The sequence below is a fragment of the Musca vetustissima genome, unplaced genomic scaffold (genome assembly GCF_032173495.1).
Source record: "Musca vetustissima isolate MV318-11 ecotype Yass unplaced genomic scaffold, APGP_CSIRO_Mvet_v1 utg228974, whole genome shotgun sequence".
In the NCBI taxonomy this organism is placed as follows: Eukaryota; Metazoa; Arthropoda; class Insecta; order Diptera; family Muscidae; genus Musca; species Musca vetustissima.
This window is the reverse complement of record NW_026884899.1, coordinates 38,523-58,021: the sequence shown is the minus strand read 5'-3', so window position 1 is coordinate 58,021 and position 19,499 is coordinate 38,523. Positions and strand designations below refer to the sequence as shown.

General features: G+C 35.1%; 1 protein-coding gene across 1 annotated transcript; it reads right to left on the bottom strand.

Moving 5' to 3' along the window:
* Window positions 1–7,271: 7,271 nt before the first annotated feature.
* Window positions 7,272–17,825, bottom strand: LOC133331992 (probable cytochrome P450 28d1). The gene is made up of 7 exons (XM_061540378.1): window positions 17,638–17,825; window positions 17,349–17,487; window positions 10,767–10,967; window positions 10,306–10,716; window positions 7,906–8,029; window positions 7,499–7,774; window positions 7,272–7,438 (listed from the first exon to the last, which is right to left on the bottom strand). The coding sequence occupies exons 1-7, from the start codon at window positions 17,823–17,825 to the stop codon at window positions 7,272–7,274; spliced, it is 1,506 nt and encodes a 501-aa protein (XP_061396362.1).
* Window positions 17,826–19,499: the final 1,674 nt, after the last annotated feature.

The following is a 19,499-nucleotide window of genomic DNA, read 5'->3' as shown; positions in this document are numbered from 1 at the left end:
AGTACTTTTCATACACATAAGTAAGATTTTTTAAAGCTGCCTCAATCCTGTACTCCAATAGTAGCCCTAGTTCATATTTTCAGGATTCCATCTCTATACACTCATCTAAATGCAAATAGTACCAAATTTAGTACCATTTTATACACAAAAGTACGAATTTCCTAAACAATTTCCATACATAAACACCACTTCCCAATCAGTATTCCATATAAAGTTTCAAGATTCTAGCTATGTATGTTCAGTATATATACAATTAGAACTAAATTTAGTAATTTTTAGTACTTTCAGTAAACTTTTGTACACCTTTCTAACTTTTCATCAGTGACCCACATTCCAAATTTCAGAATTCTAGCTCTTCTCGTTCGCCTAATACAAATGGTACCATATTTGGTACATTTCGTACCCTTCTAGTTCGAATTTCCAAAACCCAGCCTTATCTCACGCCTACACACCAACAACAACCCACACTCAAAATTTCAATCTTCTAGCTTCAGCCGTTTCGTCTGGGCGATGATCTGTCAGTCAGTCACTCACTCACTTAACACTAAGTTCTTTTATATATTAAGATATATATTACGAAACTTTACACGCATCATTCTAGACTTAATTCACTACACTGCGCCAAATATCGGGCAAATCGAAAGATAAATAGGGACTTTGGATGGTACCCCAATGTCTTTCGATAAAAAGGGACTTTAAATCGGACGAAAATATATATGGGAGCTATACATAAATCTATACTGACGGGCGGTCATGCATAAATCAACTCAGAAAATGATTCTATGCATATTCTCAAAAGGAACCATAAGTCCATCTCGTTTCCTTTTGCCTATAGCAAACATATGCACAAATACATAATACCTTGTAGAATTTTATTTGGTCAAGATGCAAAAAATCCTCAAAATAACGAATATTTGGAGGCGCCGTAATATGGGGCTAGGTTAGGATATATCCCATTTTCATATACCAAATATCCTAGGAGTAATAACAATGTTTGGACAAAATTTCAAGGTCTACATAAAATATTCTGGACTCTATCAACATACGGATATGCATAAATCGACATAGAATTTTATTGTGATCAAGAATAAATAAAACCGTCAATATTTCGAAGTTTTGCAAACGGAATGACAAATTGGAGGGTATACAGGTGATAGCGAATATATGAAAATGTCTCCACCATAAATGCTCTTCATCTGCCTATGCTTATTGTTAAAGCCTCTTCACGAGATCTTCACGAATATCTCAAGATGCCTCCACCATAAATGCTCTTCATCTGCCTATGCTTAATGTTAAAGCCTCTTCACGAGATTTGTGTTTTTTTCGCATTTCGCTGTAAGTCTTAACATTGACCCTTTTTTATTGAATGCAAATAAATCAATATTTTTTTTTTGTTTGAAAATGTCTGAATTTTGAATACCATTATCATTGGCAACAACAACTAATGTTATAAAAATGGGTTAATAAACTCACAATCGTTTTATTAATTATTATATTAATATATGCATGCCTCAGATCTTCAGTCCCATTCATTAGAAATGAGTTGTCTGTCTATCTAAAAAAAAACAAACAAACGAAATAATATTTTGACTTGGTGATTGTGGGTTTTCAACTCAATACAAATGGTTTGTAGTTCAACAAAATTTGACATTTTTATTGGAAATTAATCGCTGTTATTATTGTGAGGTATGTATGTTTCGTATTTTTGTATCGAATGCATTTTTTTTTTAAATTTCAAATATATTAATTTTTTGTTTGTTTGATATATTTTAAAGACTAAATCAATAAAAACGATGACAATATGTAGTGGTAAATTTGTATATCAATAATAAAAATATGATTTATTAATATTAGGCTTACCGCTTTATTAAACCAATAAAGCCTACATATTGAGTATTTAACAACCTTGTCGATTCTATAGCTGTGCTGTTACAATGACCTCAATAAAATTGTTGTGAACCTAAATATCTTTATAAAAAAATAGGTAGGAAGATCTGTATGTTTAGAAGACTGATGAAATATAATGAGTCAAATCAACGTTTTGGATAGCTGTCTCATCACTTTGTGTGGATATCTCTTGGCGTACTATTTATGATCGATGTCTATATTCAATTAATAATCCTAACCTACTAAATATCAGAAATTGAATCATTGATTTAGCATTTTCTTCATTCATACACCATGTATTGTACATATGTTGGCAATATTCAAAACCTATCTTTAAACGTAAAACTAAAAAAATATATATTCTGTGTGGGAAGAACCAGTAGGAATGGATCTACAGGGTGAGAAAACAAAACTGCAACAAAGTCAAACGCCATAATTTTTATTTATTTATTTTTTTATACCCTTCACCACACTGTGGTACAGGGTATTATGTCTTTGTGCATATGTTTGTAACAGGCAAAAGGAAACGAGATAGACACATGGTTCCTTTTGAGAATATGCATAGAATCACTTTTTAAGTCGATTTATGCATGTCCGTCCGTCCGTCTGTCTGTCCATGTTAAATTGTAAACGAAGTACAGTTCGCAACTTATGATCCGAAATTGGGCACAGATATTATATTTGGCCCAAGGACGAATCCTATTGAAATTGGAGAAAATCGCTGCAGATTTAGATATAGCTCCCATATATATATTTACCCGATTTAATGTAAACGGTCCCTATATATCTTTCGATTTGCACGAAATTTGGTACAGCATAATAATTTAGGTCTAGAATGATGTCTGCCATACCTCCCATATACAGTTTCGTCCGATTTCATGTAAATGGTGCCCCAAAGTCCCTATATATCTTTCGATTTGCACGAAATTTGGCATATCGTACTGAATTGAGCCTAGAGTGATGTCTGCCAAGTTTCGAGAAAATCGGTCCAGATTTAGATATAGCTCCCATGTATAGTTTCGTCCGATTTCATGTAAATGGTGCCCCAAAGTCCTTATATATCTTTCGATTTGCCTGAAATTTGGCAAAACGTACTGAATTGAGCCTAGAGTGATGTCTGCCAAGTTTTGAGAAAATCGTTTCAGATTTAGATATACCTCCCATATATAGTTTCGTTCGATTTCATGTAAATGGTGCCCCAAAGTCCCAATATATCATTCGATTTGCACGAAATTTGGCATAACGTACTGAATTGAGCCTAGAGTGATGTCTGCCTTGTTTCGTGAAAATCGGTCCAGATTTAGATATAGCTCCCTTTTATTATAGATTGATTTTAAGTAATTGACGCACCAAAGAACCAATAGGCTGGTAGGAACAAAACGTTCTGAAATTACTATAACCTAACCTGTGATATGTTTGTTTGAAATCGCTTAATATTTGGATAGAGCTTCCATATATATTTTCGCCCGATTTCAAGTAAATTGGGCATCAAACTCCTCATGTAGTCAGATTGACATCAAATTTTGCACAACATACAAAATTGAGCATAGAATTACGTAGTTGCGTTTTCTAGAAGTACAGACATAGCCCAACGGATGACCTATTTATATTTGTTTGATGTCGATTTACATACTTTATGGATAGATCTAGGTAGATTCACATTTAGATAAATATCACATATTTTATTTCATCCAATTTCATGCTAATAGTCCTGTTTAATATACCCATAGTGGTGAAGGGTATTATATAGTCGGCCCCGTCCGACTTTACTACTTTCCTTACTGGTTTAATTTATTAAATGAAAGCAAAAATGTCGGAAATAGCATACAATTTTAAAATAAGTTTAGATTTGTTCGAATTGGTCACCTTTGGCACGAATTATGGACTTCAAACGGCCAATGAAACCGTCACACGCTGCCCGAATATTGCTCTTCGCCTTCCCGGTGATCGACACTTTGGTATTTTTTATGGCCAACCTTGCTTTCCAAAATACTCCAGACACAATAGTCCAACGAATTGGTATCCTGAGGTTTTAGTGGCCATAGTGCGCTGGTAATGAAGCGAGAAACCACATTTTGCAACCATTATTGGGTGGCGCGTGCTGAGTGCGATGGTGCTGGTCCTGTTGGAATGTCCAAGGTCTGCGGCCAAAATGTTTGCGTGCCCAAGACTTTAATACATTCTCCAGAATATTTTCGCGATGATATTCGGCATTTATTCTGATGCCACGGTCGATTAATAAGAGAGGAGAGCGACCATCGGCTGTTATGGCGACCCACGCCATGGCCGGTGCCTGAGTTCTGGTTGCCAACCGAAGGTGCATATTTTCAGCTGACCTCTTTGACAAGTAAACACGATCACTGCTGGAAAACGAACACATTCGTTGTCCAGCAGGAGAAAACCAACTTCGGCACTTCACCACTTTAGACCTTGCGAAGCAACTCTCTTGATCTTTTGAGTCTATTTTTTCTGTTGCGGTGTAAGTTCTTGCGCTTTTTGGCTTTACCCCGAGCTCATTTTTAAATATTTGCCGAATGGAATATTGAGATATGTTCAGCTCACGAGGTATTTTTCGATTAATTCGATTCTTTACTTTTCGAACCACTTCTGCTGATGTTGCTGCTACGCTGCCAGTATCACGGTACGGAGCGTTGGCACTAGACACAAAAGATTTATTCACATTTAAATGCTGGAGTGCTCTAACGGTAGCCACTTGTGGTTTCTAAAGCAGCCAAATATAAAGAAATTCCATCACGAATAACTTTTTCTGGAAAATTCTCACCAAAATGCTTTTGTACGCTTGTAAACAATGAGCTGTTACTGGAATAATAAATGAAGTTGGTTTAGTTTTTTTCATTTCACCCTATATGCTTCCCTACTTTGAAAGTGATGAAGGAATAAATGTTATATGTGCTGAGTTCCAAGAAAATTGCATACGATATTCACTTCATACGAGATTTACAAATTTTTAAATTTAGAGGTGTACTTCTCCTTTTTATTCTCTTTTCTTACGATGAACTTTCGTTCGAGGTCTTTTTATGGGGAATATGTCATTATAAATAGTAGCATTCTATTTATAATGACAAATGTTTTTTTATGTTCTGACAAAATTACGGAACGTCAATCCAGAGTAAATTGAACAGGATCCTTAAATGTGGCTATGTAAAAACACGGATCTATATTGAATAATTTTTGGAAATTTTTTTATTTACTCTATATTTTACTGCTGTCACATTTGTTCCATTAGTCGAGCTTAAAAAATATTTCCAGGGGCGTCGGTCTTGTGCTCTGCTCTTCCAATTTGAAAGAAAATGATCGAAGATGTTGTCTTCCACTTGATCCTTCCATCGAATTCGTGACCTTCCCTTGTACGTGACCTATAAGCTTGCTCGCTTTTATATGATTTTTAAGCTGGGGCATCCTCATCCATTTTCACTACATGACCTAGCCAACGATGTCGCTGTCTGACTATGTCGATGTCGGAAAATAGTTAGTCGATCTAGTCGCCCATAGATCTTTCAAAGAAATTTTCTCTCAAACACTCCAAGAGCTGCCGCATCTGCTTGCACATTCCCATGCTTCTGGTCCATACAAAAGCACGGTTAGTATCAGCGTCTTGTAGAGTGTTAGTTTGGTCTGTCGATGTCGGAGAATAGTTGGTCGACACAGATCGGCCCATAGCTCTTTCGAAGAAATTTTCTCTCAAACACTCCAAGAGCTGCCTCATCTGCTTGCACATTCCCATGCTTCTGATCCATACAAAAGCATATGTTGGCCAACACTATTCTCCTACGAAAACTGATGTCATTAGTTATATTTGGGCGGTGCCAAGGTATATAAAATCGTTGACTACCTTGAAGCTGTAGTTGTAGCGAGTAAGATGTGTTGTTTGGTGTACAGAGTACAATTTCTGTTCACTTTTGCCTCTCGTATAACATTTTCCAGCAGGATGTTTGAAATATCACACGACAAAATTATCCTGCATAGTCGTATTCATTTTGCAGGAATGCTGACGTCTTTAAACACCTCAGAACGGATAGGGCTGTCGAATGCGGCTTAATAGTCGACGAATAGGTGGAATGTGTCGAATTTTTCGTGGGTCTTTTCCAGGATCTGGTCTAGAGTGAAAATCTGGCCTATAGCGGATTTTTTAGGCCTGAGGCCGCATTGGTATGGTCCAATAATGCCATTGACCATTGGCTTCAGCCGTTCACACTGTTCCTTTCAGATTCTCAACACGTTATCTGTATCTGTCACAAGCTTTCCATCTTCGGTTTGGTGTTTTACTCGTTGGTAAAATTTTCGGACTTCATTTGAACTCCTATACATCTCGATTTGTTCACGCTCATGTTTTTTGTTTGTTTTTTTTATTATTTTTCCTTTTCTCCCGTTAATTCTCCCTCACATTACGTGTTGCTCCTGTCTGCAGGGTTGACCTATTTTTTGGTAGTCAAGTGTTCCTTTTGCTGCAGTTTGTAGGGAGTGGGCAATTCATTGCCATTGCGCTTGTATATTATTATCGCGACAAGGAGTGCTTTTGTCAATCAGGTGGGTAAGTTGTGCGGAATAGGCTTGTGATAGCTGTTGTGTTTGCAGCATTACGACGTCGAGTTTTCTTTGCTTCTGTATATAGACGAGTGCGAACCTTGGCTGCTACATAGCAATGGTCCGAATCGATATTCGCTCCACGGATCGAGCGAACGTCTAAAACACTGGATGAATGACTTCCGTTTATCACAACATAGAAAATAGGATAAATATTGAATATGTTTCGTTAAAGCTATACTAATACGAATACTACTAGATATTTGTTTCAAGTTCATTCGGATAGATCCCTGATTCATCATCTATAACGATCTTCTGAAACACCACCATATTTGTATACCTTCCTCCATAAGATATATTCATTCAATTTGCAACACTTCGAAATCTCTCGAAAATCTCAGAATAAAATTCCATTTCCATTTTGCAATGTCCGTCTGTTGAAAAGGCAGAGCTCTCAATATGTATGATATAGCTTTGAAATTCTGCACATTCATTTCTACTATTCATAGGAGGTTCGGTATTTAAAATGGGATATATCGGTCATTGGTATATCGTCCATATTGGGTATATTGGGAAAATTGAAGTCGAGTAGTTGTGTAGGGTGGACTAGACTGCTCCGCCTATTGCTTGATTTTCAGAACTTATTACAATAATCATTGATAAAAGTCCTACGTTCTATCTAAGAAATCTAATGGATGTCATCTACAAGCTATTTATATGATGTTAAAACTAGTTAAATCTCTTCTGCAGAAATAAGAAAAATGTAGAAACCTCTTTACAATACGACATTTATGAGGATTTATAATTTATTTTTTTATTTATTTATTACAATTGACATATTATGCACGCCGTTCAAAGTCCAGCCACACTCCTCCCGCATGTAGTGCGAGGAAATTTTTCGGATCTAATTTAAATTCTTTACGAGTTTTCGCATTTAATTTAATGTGAAAAGTTTTAACCAATGACGATATAGCTGCCTTACACTGGACCAAAGCAAATCGCATACCTACAAAAGTATAATGGAAATATTACAAACAATAGATATTCGAAATTGTCTGCCTCTTACCCAAACATGTACGTGGTCCATCACCAAAACCCAGAAATACACCATGATCTCGATAATGTTTTACATCACATCCACCATTTTCATTTAGAAATCGTTCCGGTTTAAATTTATGCGGTTCGTCATAATATTCGTTGTCATGATGAAGGGCATAAATGGGGATTATGAGAGAATCACCTTTCTCAAGACAGAGAATACTGCCATCCTTATTTCGAAATTGATAGGGTCGTGTACAACATTTTGTTGACCATAAGCCGGGTGGATAGATCCGCAGGGATTCTGAAAAATTGTGAAAACATGTTATTTTGAGGTCCATTAATATTTGTAAGGGGTGCACATATCCACAATTTGCCGATTCTGGCGATTAACATACAAAAGCTGTTTTTTTTGAGGGGTTAGTGGTTACTTACCATGAATACAAGCCTCTAAGTAAGGCATTTCATTCAGTTTCGCAAATGTGATTTCTCCATTATTATCTGCAGATCGACATACTTCTTGAAATAATATATCCTGGCATTTCGGTTCCAATGCTAGCTGAAATTTAGAAAATACTTAGATTTTTGTATAAAATCCACTATTACTTCGAAAATTTCGTCGGAGACTCTATAAAGATTCAATGTCGGTTTCGACATATCCGCCTGTCTGTGGTAAACAAGTTGGGATGTTATATTGAAGATAAAACTTTCCAATTTTCCACACCCATTACTACTACTCCTAGGATGTTTTTTTATTGAAAATGGGATATATCGATTGTTGTTGTTGTAGCAGGTCTATTGCTTTTACATAATGGGTTGAGGTGACAGACGTTGGCCGAGTAAGACTCGGGTCGTTTCAGATCGTAGACCCCCCTGTCGTGGTAGCGGGGATTTATCAGTCCAACTTTTTGGTATAGCCCGATAGAACGGTACTGCTCCTTTTAAGATATTTTGAAGGATTTAGCCACATTTTTTAACGGAAATTACTTTAATTTGGCAACCTGAGATTTTTTTGAAAGCGACAAACATCATTGTAGAATATTGTAAAAATAAGCCCAAGTTTTGATATAGACCCCATATAAAGATCCCGACCAATTCACCGAAGTGGATTCGGGTTCTGTGGAGGGTGAACAGATATTTTTATAAAATTTTCAATGTAGAACCACATTTTGACACAGTGCCCATATAAAGGTTCTGACACATGTTTTGTATTTGGAACATTAAAGCCTTCAAAATACAAAAACTACTACTGAAGTGGCTGTAATTTGGCAACGTTTTGGTCTGTATTCGTATAAAGGTCCCGCCCTATTTCATGTATTTTCATTGTTATAGACGCATTATCCATCCAAAGTGGCTGTAATTTCCACTCCGTGTTCTTTGTGTGTAAAAACCCTCTTTGCAGGAAAATGCTAATATGTGTCCATGTTTTGGCGTAACCTCCATATAAAGGTCCCGTATCTTTTTTGGTGTTTTGTAGATTTTATCCGCATTTTCCAGTCGATATTGCAGTAATTCGACACTGCGGGTTATAAATAAAAAATAACTTCTTCGCAGAATATGTTTTGACATAGTTTCCATATAAAGGTTCCGGCCCATTTTTGGTATTTTGAAGGGTTTAACCCCAAAAGGAAACGAGATAGACCCATGGTTCCATTTGAGAAAATGTGTAGATTCACTTTCTGAGTTGATTTATGCATGTCCATCTGTCCGTCCGTCTGTCCATGTTAAATTGTAAACAAAGTGCAGGTCGCATTTATTATCCGAATGAGATGAAATTTGGCATAGATCATTTATTTGGCCCAGGGACAAACTCAATTGAAATTGGGAAAAATCAGTTCAGATTTAGATATAGCTCCCATATATATTTTCGACCGATTTTTAGCAAATGGTGCACCAAATTAGCAAAGGTGCAAAACGTACCGAAGTGGGGATAGAATAACGTGTGCCAACTTTTATTGAAATCGGTTCAGATTTAGATATAGCTCCAATATATATGTTCGTCTAATTTTTAGCAACTGGTGAGTCAAATTTAGGCCGATTGGCATGAAATTTTGTACAACGCACCGAAGTTAGGATAGAATAACGTGTGCCAACTTTTATTGAAATCCGTTCAGATTTAAATACAGCTACCATATATATGTTTGTCCGATTTTTCGCAAATGGTGCACCAAAGGTTTAAAGTGTGTCCGATTGGCTCAACATTACGCGCAATGTATCGAAATGCGTCTGGTTTAACCGTTATTTTACGCTGATCAAGAAAATATATATACTTTATACAAATATACCCGGTCGTTGAGTTAAGTGGGTTCATATATAGATACATATCATATATTTAACTTAGTCAAATTTCATATCAATGGACCTTCAAAAATTCAAGGTCTGTAAGGATGTATTTCTTGAATATAGCCAAAGTGGAAAAGGATATCATATAGTCGGCCCGTCCGACTTTACTATTTTCCTTACTGGTTTTTTATTTCGGTTTCTATTTTAAAGGTTTTTCATTTAGGACTCTTAGGTATTTTTATGGCCTTATTTTTCAGACATTTTTACTTTTTATCACATTTTGGACAACGTTTAATATTAGCCAATATTTAACCTCTAACAAAACTCCCACCTGATATTCGGAATGTTTCAATAAATTTAACAAATACCCAGGTGATGGGTAATTTTCCATTTCATTTTCTCAGAGGATAAAATACTTTCTCATATCCTCTTTATATAGACAAAGCACCTATATAAATGACCCTACCGATTTAGGTTTTTCAAATGCTCACATCATAATGGAGGTTTTTACATCCCGCAATTTCAAACTAAATTATAATTCTCACCACTCACCATCAATAAACAGTGCGAAATTACAGTTGCCGTTGTATCCAAACCATCGATTAAAAATGTCATTGTGTGCGAATATAAATCCACATCCTTGAGTTTTTGTAATTCTTGAATTTTCATTAAATATTCCAAAATATTCGTTGCAGCATTTGTTTCCGCTTTGCGTAACTTATATGCTCGTCCCATTAGATTTATAAAAAATCGCTCACAATCTTTTGGGAAAAATTTCATTTTATAAATACGCAAAATAATTGGCATTAGACCGGTCAGTAGGGTAAATATGGTAAATGCTACATTTTCGCTGGCAAATTTATTAACATTTTCGGAAATTGGTAGTGGATGATCTGTAAAACTATTGGCTTTTATACCCAAAACGCAGCTACTTAAACTTTCGGCTGTGAATCGCAATGCCAGCTGTAAATGAAATGATGAATACGTGGAATATTTTTCTGAAATGTATATACCTCTTTTCCATTGATTTCCTGAAAACCTTTTTGGCCAATAAATGTTGCCATTTGTTGACAAATATCAGACATGTCGTGATAGGATTGTTTAAGTCGAGAACTGGTCATAGCTGGAGTTATTAACGAACGCTGTAATTGCCATTCATCGCCGGTTAATATGAAGGGATTTTTTGATATCAGCGGATCCTTTGCTGTATCGATCTGTAAATAAGTAAATCAACTTTTTAAAGCATAAACAATTGCGAAGGCGGGTCGGATTTGTATCCTGTTCTATAAATACCACTTTTTCTGCTACACAAATATTGGGATTTGAGAAATACCTGACAATTTTCTATTATCTAAACAAATAAATAAAACACATTTGATGTAAGAAAATCATTAACACTACTAAATTTATGTTGACCCTTGTGGGAGAGGGTTTAATAACTAATACAGTAAAATAATGGGATGATTATATAATAATACTAAAAATTGGACTAATATTGATAGCTTTGTTAGACAGTCCAATGAGGTCCCAAAATATAAAATTTCAGCCTATTGGGTTGCAAAACGTGTACCTTATTTGGGAACTATACCATATTCAATAAAAACACCAAGTGCAAAAAAGCGTTAAGTTCGCCCGGGCCGAACTTTGGATACCCCCACCATAGGAATACTGACAGATACTTGAAATGAAAACATATTCAACATACCAAAAAATTGCAGAAATTTTAATCGGGTTTTCCTAAAATCTCAAAACTAGTATAAAAGCATGCTAGGGTGAAACATGTGTATAAAATCCTCAAAATACTGCAATTTAGAGGACAAGAAAAAACAAACGCGCTCAAAACCCTTATTACATATTTAGTATAATAATTCGTTAAGAATTATGTCTTATGTCTGTTAAAAAATATTTCAAAATTCATCTTCTCGAAAAAAAAAACAATTAAGGAAAGTAGTAAAGTCGGACGGGCCCGACAATAGGATACCCTTTACCACTTCGGCTATATTCAAGAGATACATCCTAACAGACCTCGGATTTTTGAAGAACCATTGACATGAAATTTGACTTAATTAAAAATCTGTGTCTATATGTTTGCCCTACGATCAATCACCTGGTATATTTGTACCATTTTATACCCTCCACTATAGTATGGAGGGTATGGTGGCCTATAAACATATATACCCAATAAACATATATATATATATATATATATATTTACAAAACATCGGACGAATGTATATATGAGAGCTATATCTAAATCTAAACAGATTTCAATAAAACTTGGCACACGTTAGGCGATCCTAACTGCATTCTGTTATGCCAATTGGCCTAAAATTGACTCTTTGGTGCACCATATGCTAAAAATCGGACGAAAGTATATGTGGGAGCTAACTGTAAATCTGAACCGATTTTCAAAGGGTATAAAAACTTTATAAAATGTTTGGCTTATTAAAAAAAAATTCACGCCTCATTGCTTCTCGAAATTAATCTAAAAAAATCCACACCTTTTGGTTTTCACCCTCCAAGATCGTGGAATGTTAAATTACAGACCATCTACAGAACGCCTACAGCATAAAAACACGAAAATGGTGTAGGAACGTTTATGGGGGATCGTGGAATGTTAAATTACAGACCATCTACAGAACGCCTACAGCATAAAAACACGAAAATGGTGTAGGAACTTTTATGGGGGTTATAAATTGACCTTTATCGAAAATTGTCTCAAAAAAGCTTTTACCTATCAATAGCTTCGGCATTCTGAAGTTTATTGACGTATTCAAAGAAATTCCCAGCTCTGGCTATTAAATAAAAAAATTGTTTTGTAATCGCGATAGAGCTCGCAATAGTCAAAATAGAGTATAGAATTTGAAAGAAGTTTGGTTTGACGTTTTGATATATTGGTTGGAGAAAATGAAATCCATTATTTTTATATGAACTAAAGGACTTCAAATATGCACCGTTTTATTGTATGATTTGTTGTCATTTTATAGGTAACTTCATAATGCCTCTCTCATAAACGTCCTGATCTCTACTTGTAAAAAACTCTAGTAGTCGATTTTCACAATCCTCCCTAGATACCAATTTTTTATCATTAAAGAAATTTTGCAATGCAAGAAAAATATGATAATCGTTTGGTGCCAAGTCCGGACGGGCGGATGCATTAAAACTTCCCAACCAAGCTCCCGAAGTTTCTGGCGAGTCACTGTAGATGTGTGTGGCCTAGCGTTGTCCTGGTGGAACACGGCACCTCTCCTGTTGGTCAATTCTGACCGTTTCTGGTCAATTGAAAATGATTTAAAACAGTTTTGTGGTCGATTTTTAGCTCCTGGACGATGTCTGTTAACATGCCGGTCATCTTCGATCATTTATCCGATTTTATCGACATTTTCGACGACCGGCCTATCTATGCGAGGTGCATCTTTAACATCAAAAATTCCTGAATGGAATCTACGAAAACCAATATTGCACATAATTGGCTGTTACAGTATCGGAACCCTAAACACCATTCACAATTTTAGCCGCATGGCTTGCATTTTCGCCTTTAAATGTACCGAATTTTCTCTTTGTACACTTCCATTTTTAAAACCCTGTAACTCACAACTGAATGAACCAAACAAAAACAGCAAAATAATTTTTTTTTACTGCGAAATGTCACCTTTCCAATGAGCATAAATCTGAAATTTTTTGTTAGATACTTTACGAGAAATCTATCAGTACAGCCGTCTGCCGAAAAAAGAATGGATTTCTTGTGCATATGTTTGTAACAGGCAAAAGTAATCGAGATATACCCATGGTTCCATTTGAGAATATGCATAGAATCACTTTCTGAGTTGATTTATGCATGTCCGTACGTCTATGTGCTTTTGAGATCCGATTTGGATGAAAGTTGGCACATGTCACTTATTTGGCCCAAAGACGAACCCTATTGAAATTGGAGAAAATCCGTTCATATTTAGATATAGCTCCTATATACAGTTTCGTCCGATTTTTTGTGCACCAAACTCCAGATATTGATCCGATTGAGACAAAATTTTGCAAAAAGTATTGAAATAGGTCTAGATTGATATACCCCAAGTTTTGTTAAAATCGGTTCAGATTTAGATATATAGTTTCATCCGATTTTATGTAAATGGAGCACCACACTGCCAATATTGGTCCGATTGAGACAGAGTTTTGCACAGCGTACTGAATTGGATCCAGATTGATGTATGCAAAGTTTTGTTGAAATCGCTTCAGATTTAGATATAGTTCCCATATATAGTTTCGTCCGATTTTATGTAAATTGAGCACCAGAGAGTCAAATTTAAAAGCGATTGGCATACAATTTTGCACAGCGTACTGGATTAGGTCCAGATTGATGTGCATGAAGTCATGTTGAAATTGGTTCTGATTTAGATATAGCTCTCATATATAGTTTCGTCCGATTTTTTGAAAATGGTGCACCAAACTCCCAATATTTGTACGATTGTGACAAAATTTTGCACAGAGTACTGAATTAAGTCTAGATTGATATATGCCAAGTTTTATTGAAATCGGTTCAGATTTAGATATAGCTTCCATATATATTTTCGTCCGATTTTATGTAAAAGGAGCACCATACTGACAATATATGTGCGATTGAGACAGAATTTTACAAGCGAAATTTTGTTGGATTCAGATTTAAAAATAGCTCCCACATATAGGTTCGTCAGATTTTTTGAAAATGGAGCACCAAACTCCGAATATTTGTGCGATTAAGACAAAATTTAGCACAGAGCACTGAATTAGGTCCTGATTGATGTGTGCGAAGTTGTGTTGGAATCGGTTTAGATGTAGATATAGCGCTCATATAAAGTTTTTATGTAAATGAAGCCCCGTAGGTCAATGTTTTCAGATTAACCCTACGGTCAATAACAAAAAAAGTATACGTAGATCCATAACCGTGGTAAATTTGTATCCATCCAAAGATAGCTGATTAAAAAATTGGACTATCATAAGGTTTTTTGTTTGAAATTGGTCTATACGGATCTGATCTAGATGTAGGAACTCAAAATTATATATACAATAAAATAATATATATTTTAATCCATTCTTAAATGGTAATCTATCTAAAACAATCATAGTAAATTCCTTATAGCTTTCGAATGTGTTAAGATTTTTTGTTGGGATCTTATTTAGGTGTTCCTCAACTCCTCTGCAAATTTTTGTGGCCCTAGACAACATGGGGCCATCAGGGCGACTCGTGGAAATCAGAAACTAATTTTGAGTTCCTATATCTAGATCAGATCCGTATAGACTAATTTAAAATAAAAACCTCACGATAGTCCAATTTTTTAATGAGATAGCTCTGTATCTTTGGATGGGTACAAATGTACCTCGGTTATTGATCTACATAGGTAATAACTTAAAAAAATTTTAAAAATTATATATATTGATATTATTTATAATTTTTTCTTCGATTATGTGTGAAAATACCTCAAGAATGATTCCGCTAAAATCTGATCCAAATATCTCCATTATTAAAAATTGTACAGCATTTTTATTAAAAAAGGTACAAATGTACCCGGTTATTGACCGTAAGGTTAAGACAACATTTTGCATACCGTATTGAAGTTACTACAGGTTGACATCCGTTTGTTGAAAAAGGTTGAGATTTAGATATAGTTCCCATATATATTAATTCGTCTGATTCCATTTCAATGGTTCTCCAAAGGTGCTATTTCTATTCTATATAAAGGATATTATATATATCAGCATCTCTTGTATGTTCCCATAGTGGTGAAGAGTATCATATAGTTGGCACCGTCCGACTTTTGAGCTTTCCTTACTGTTTTTATACCCTTCACCACTCTGTGGTACAGGGTACTATGTCTTTGTGCATATGTTTGTAACAGGCAAAAGGAATCGAGATAGACCCATGGTTCCTTTTGAGAATATGCATAGAATCACTTTCTGAGTCGATTTATGCATGTCCGTCCGTCCGTCCGTCCGTCCGTCTGTCCGTCCGTCCGTCCGTCTGTAGATGTTAAATTGTAAACAAAGTACAGGTCGCATTTATGATCCGATTTGGATGAAATTTGGCACAAGTCACTTATTCGGCCCAAGGACGAACCCTATTGAAATTGGGAAAAATCGGTTCAGATTTAGATATAGCTCCCATATATATATTTAACCGATTTAATGTAAACGGTCCCTATATATCTTTCGATTTGCACGAAATTTGGTACAGCCTAATCATTTAGGTCTAGAATGATGTCTGCCAAGTTTTATGAAAATCGGTCCAGATTTAGATATAGCTCCCATATATAGTTTCGTCCGATTTCATGTAAATGGTGCACCAAAGCCTCTATATATCCTTCGATTTGCACTAAATTAGGTATAACGTACTGAATTGAGCCTAGAATGATATCTGCCAAGTTTCGAGAAAATCGGTCCAGATTTAGATATAGCTCCCATATATAGTTTCGTCCGATTTCATGTAAATGGTGCCCCAAAGTCCCTATATATCATTCGATTTGCACGAAATTTGGCATAACGTACTGAATTGGTCCTAGAATGATGTCTGCCATGTTTTAAGAAAATCGGTCCAGATTTAGATATAGCTCCCATATATAGTTTCGTCCGATTTCATGTAAATGGTGCCCCAAAGTCCCTATATATCTTTCGATTTGCACAAAATTTGACATAACGTACTGAATTGAGCCTAGAATGATGTCTGCCAAGTTTCGAGAAAATCGGTCCAGATTTAGATATAGCTCCCATGTATAGTTTCGTCCGATTTCATGTAAAGGGTGCACCAAAGTCCCCATATATCCTTCGATTTGCACGAAATTTGGCATAACGATAATGATTTAGATATAGGTCCCTTTTATTATAGATTGATTTTAAGTAATTGACGCGACAAGGAACCAATAGGGTGATAGGAACAAAACGTTCTGAAATTAGTATAACCTAACCTGTGACAAGTTTGTGTGAAATCGCTTAATATTTGGATAGAACTTCCATATATATTTTCGTCCGATTTCAAGTAAATTGGGCATCAAACTCCTCATGTTAGTCAGATTGACATCAAATTCTGCACAACGTACAAAATTGAGCCTAGAATTACGTAGTTGCGTTTTATAGAAGTACAGACATAGCCCAACGGATGACCTATTGTTATTAGTTTGAAGTCGATTTACATACTTGTGTCCCATTGTAACGAACGAATGACATGTTTATGGATAGATGTAGGTCATTTCACATTTAGATAAATATCGCATATTTTATTTCATCCAATTTCATGTTAATAGTCCTGTTTAATATACCCATAGTGGTGAAGGGTATCATATAGTCGGCCCCGTCCGACTTTACTACTTTCCTTACTGGTTTAAATATAATCTAGTAAATTATACTACTATCTATTCAAATTCATGATCTACATGCAAATAATATATTGCTCAAACTACAGACTTCTCAATTCAAAATAATATTAATATAAATACTTATTGAATTATATTAATAAGTAATATGACTATTTTCTACACAACACGCAAATATTTCATTATATGCTAATAAAAAATTTAATAAAACTATAAATAATAAATAAAATACTTAACCTAGTACAATTTATTACCCACCAACTTGCCGACGTCATTATCATCGAAATGTCTAAATGCCGTTACGAAGATCTCGTGTACAATTTGTGGATCGATGACCAGTAAAGTTGGCGTGCGCAACAAAAAGGTTCCCACATAGTTATCGGTCATTTTGTAGCATCTAAAATGAGGGAGAAAAAAAGTCAAACGAACATCTCCATTGATTAACATTATGTGGCGCAAAATAAACCATTCAGTTGGGACAAATTGGACATTATTAAATCATTTAACCATTTGATAATTTATCAACATTTATCAGCTGTCACTTAACTTGTAAATGTCATGTAAATCATCACCAAAGTGTTGACGTCGTAGCAACAGGTGAGGGTATGAACCGAGAAGAGGGTAAGGTTTCGGACCGTTAACACTTCTCTTCTGCCAATAATCAAAATTCCACGTGAGATAGAAGTAAATAAGAGAACCAAAAATTAATAACGTTATTAAGAGAAAATAAAACATTTTTCAAATCATATAGTTTTTTCCGATCGAAATGTTTCTTTCCGCTAAACCGACTTGGAACAGAGTTTTATAGCAACTAATATTCTCAGTTTCGCATGCTTGGATTCGAATCTAACATCAATTGAAAATGAAAATTTAAATACCCTATATTAGGAAATGGGCGAATAAAAAATGCTGAGTTAAAAATAAATTAAAGGTTAGCGCATCAAATGGATTACAAAAATATTCGCTTATAAAAAATATGCAATGTCAGGTCAAAAAGCTAGAGTCATCCTGAACTAAATTGTTGATACGTTTGCCTATCAATTTTTGTTTAATTTATGGATTTGGTTTAACTTTGTATATATAGCGTACAATGAGTAATCGTTTACTAGTTTCCTCGCAATTGCGTGTTTACAAACGTTTACCGCTTGGAACTGTCTAATAAAACAAATATTTGATTTGATAATTTCAATCTTTTAAACTCATCTTTAGTATACGATTTGTTAAGTGCATTTATCGGAAATGCGGTAAATGTTATAAAATGCACGGATGTCGTCGCTACAGTTAATAGGTAGTATTTTAGTGGTGGCGCAATTAATATTCGCTAGTCTGGAGGCGGGCCAATCATTTAAAGCACAAAATAGAGCTAGAAAATGTTTTTTTTTCTATAAACCAATAAAAACCAGTAAGGAAAGCTCAAAAGTCGGACGTGGCCGACTATAGGATACCCTTCACCACTTTGGGTACATACAAGAAATGTGAATATCTACAATATCATGTAAATAGAACAGACATAGAATCTTTGGAACACCATTGAGATGGAATCGAGCGAAATTAAATGTGCTATATAAATAGATATTTCAACCACTTGAAAAAAACCCCATACACATACCATTCTGAAATCAATGAAAAATTGCATGTCAAAGACTTGCGTTCTTTGGTGTACAATTTGTATGAAATCGAGTAAAATTATGTATAGGAGCTATATATAAACACATGGACATAACTGAGCAAACGTTGCATACATCATTTGTTTTTTGTTATCACTTTATATTCTATACACTTTATATTCTATACTATCGTTCAAATTTCGTGTAAATCGAACAAACATAGGCCGTTTGGTGCACCAATTACATAAAATCGAACGAAAATATATATAAGACCTAAATCAAAATCTGAACCGATTTAAACAAACCTTATCACACATCATTTTTTCCTCAATTGCAAATCGAACGAAACTCTATATGGGAGCTATATCTAAATCTAAACCGATTTTAACAAAACTTCGCAGATATCAACCTGGACCTAATACAGAACCCTGTTCAGAATTTTGTCACAATCGGACAAATATTGGGAGTTTGGTGCATCATTCACATAAAACCGGACGAAACTACATATGGGAGCTATATCTAAATCTGAACCGATTTAAAAAAAAAAATTGGCAGACATCAGTCATCAATCGGACAAATATTGGGAGTTTGGTGTATCGTTCACAAAAAATCGGGCGAAACTATATATGGGAGCCATATCTAAATCTAAACCGATTTTAACAAAACTTCGCAGACATCAATCTGGACCTAATTTAGTACTCTGTGCAAAATTTTGTCTCAATCGGACAAATATTGGGAGTTTGGTGCATCATTCACAAAAAATCGGACGAAACTATATATGGGAGCCATATCTAAATCTGAA

Bases quoted from the DNA above. Each gene is read 5' to 3' on its own strand.
- LOC133331992 (XM_061540378.1), bottom strand. From the start codon at position 17,825: ATGTTTTATTTTCTCTTAATAACGTTATTAATTTTTGGTTCTCTTATT. The intron at 10,968-17,348 runs GTGGGTAATAAA...ACTTATTTACAG, and splicing joins ATAATGACGTCGGCAAGTTG to ATCGATACAGCAAAGGATCC. The intron at 10,717-10,766 runs GTATATACATTT...TTTCATTTACAG, and splicing joins AGGAAATCAATGGAAAAGAG to CTGGCATTGCGATTCACAGC.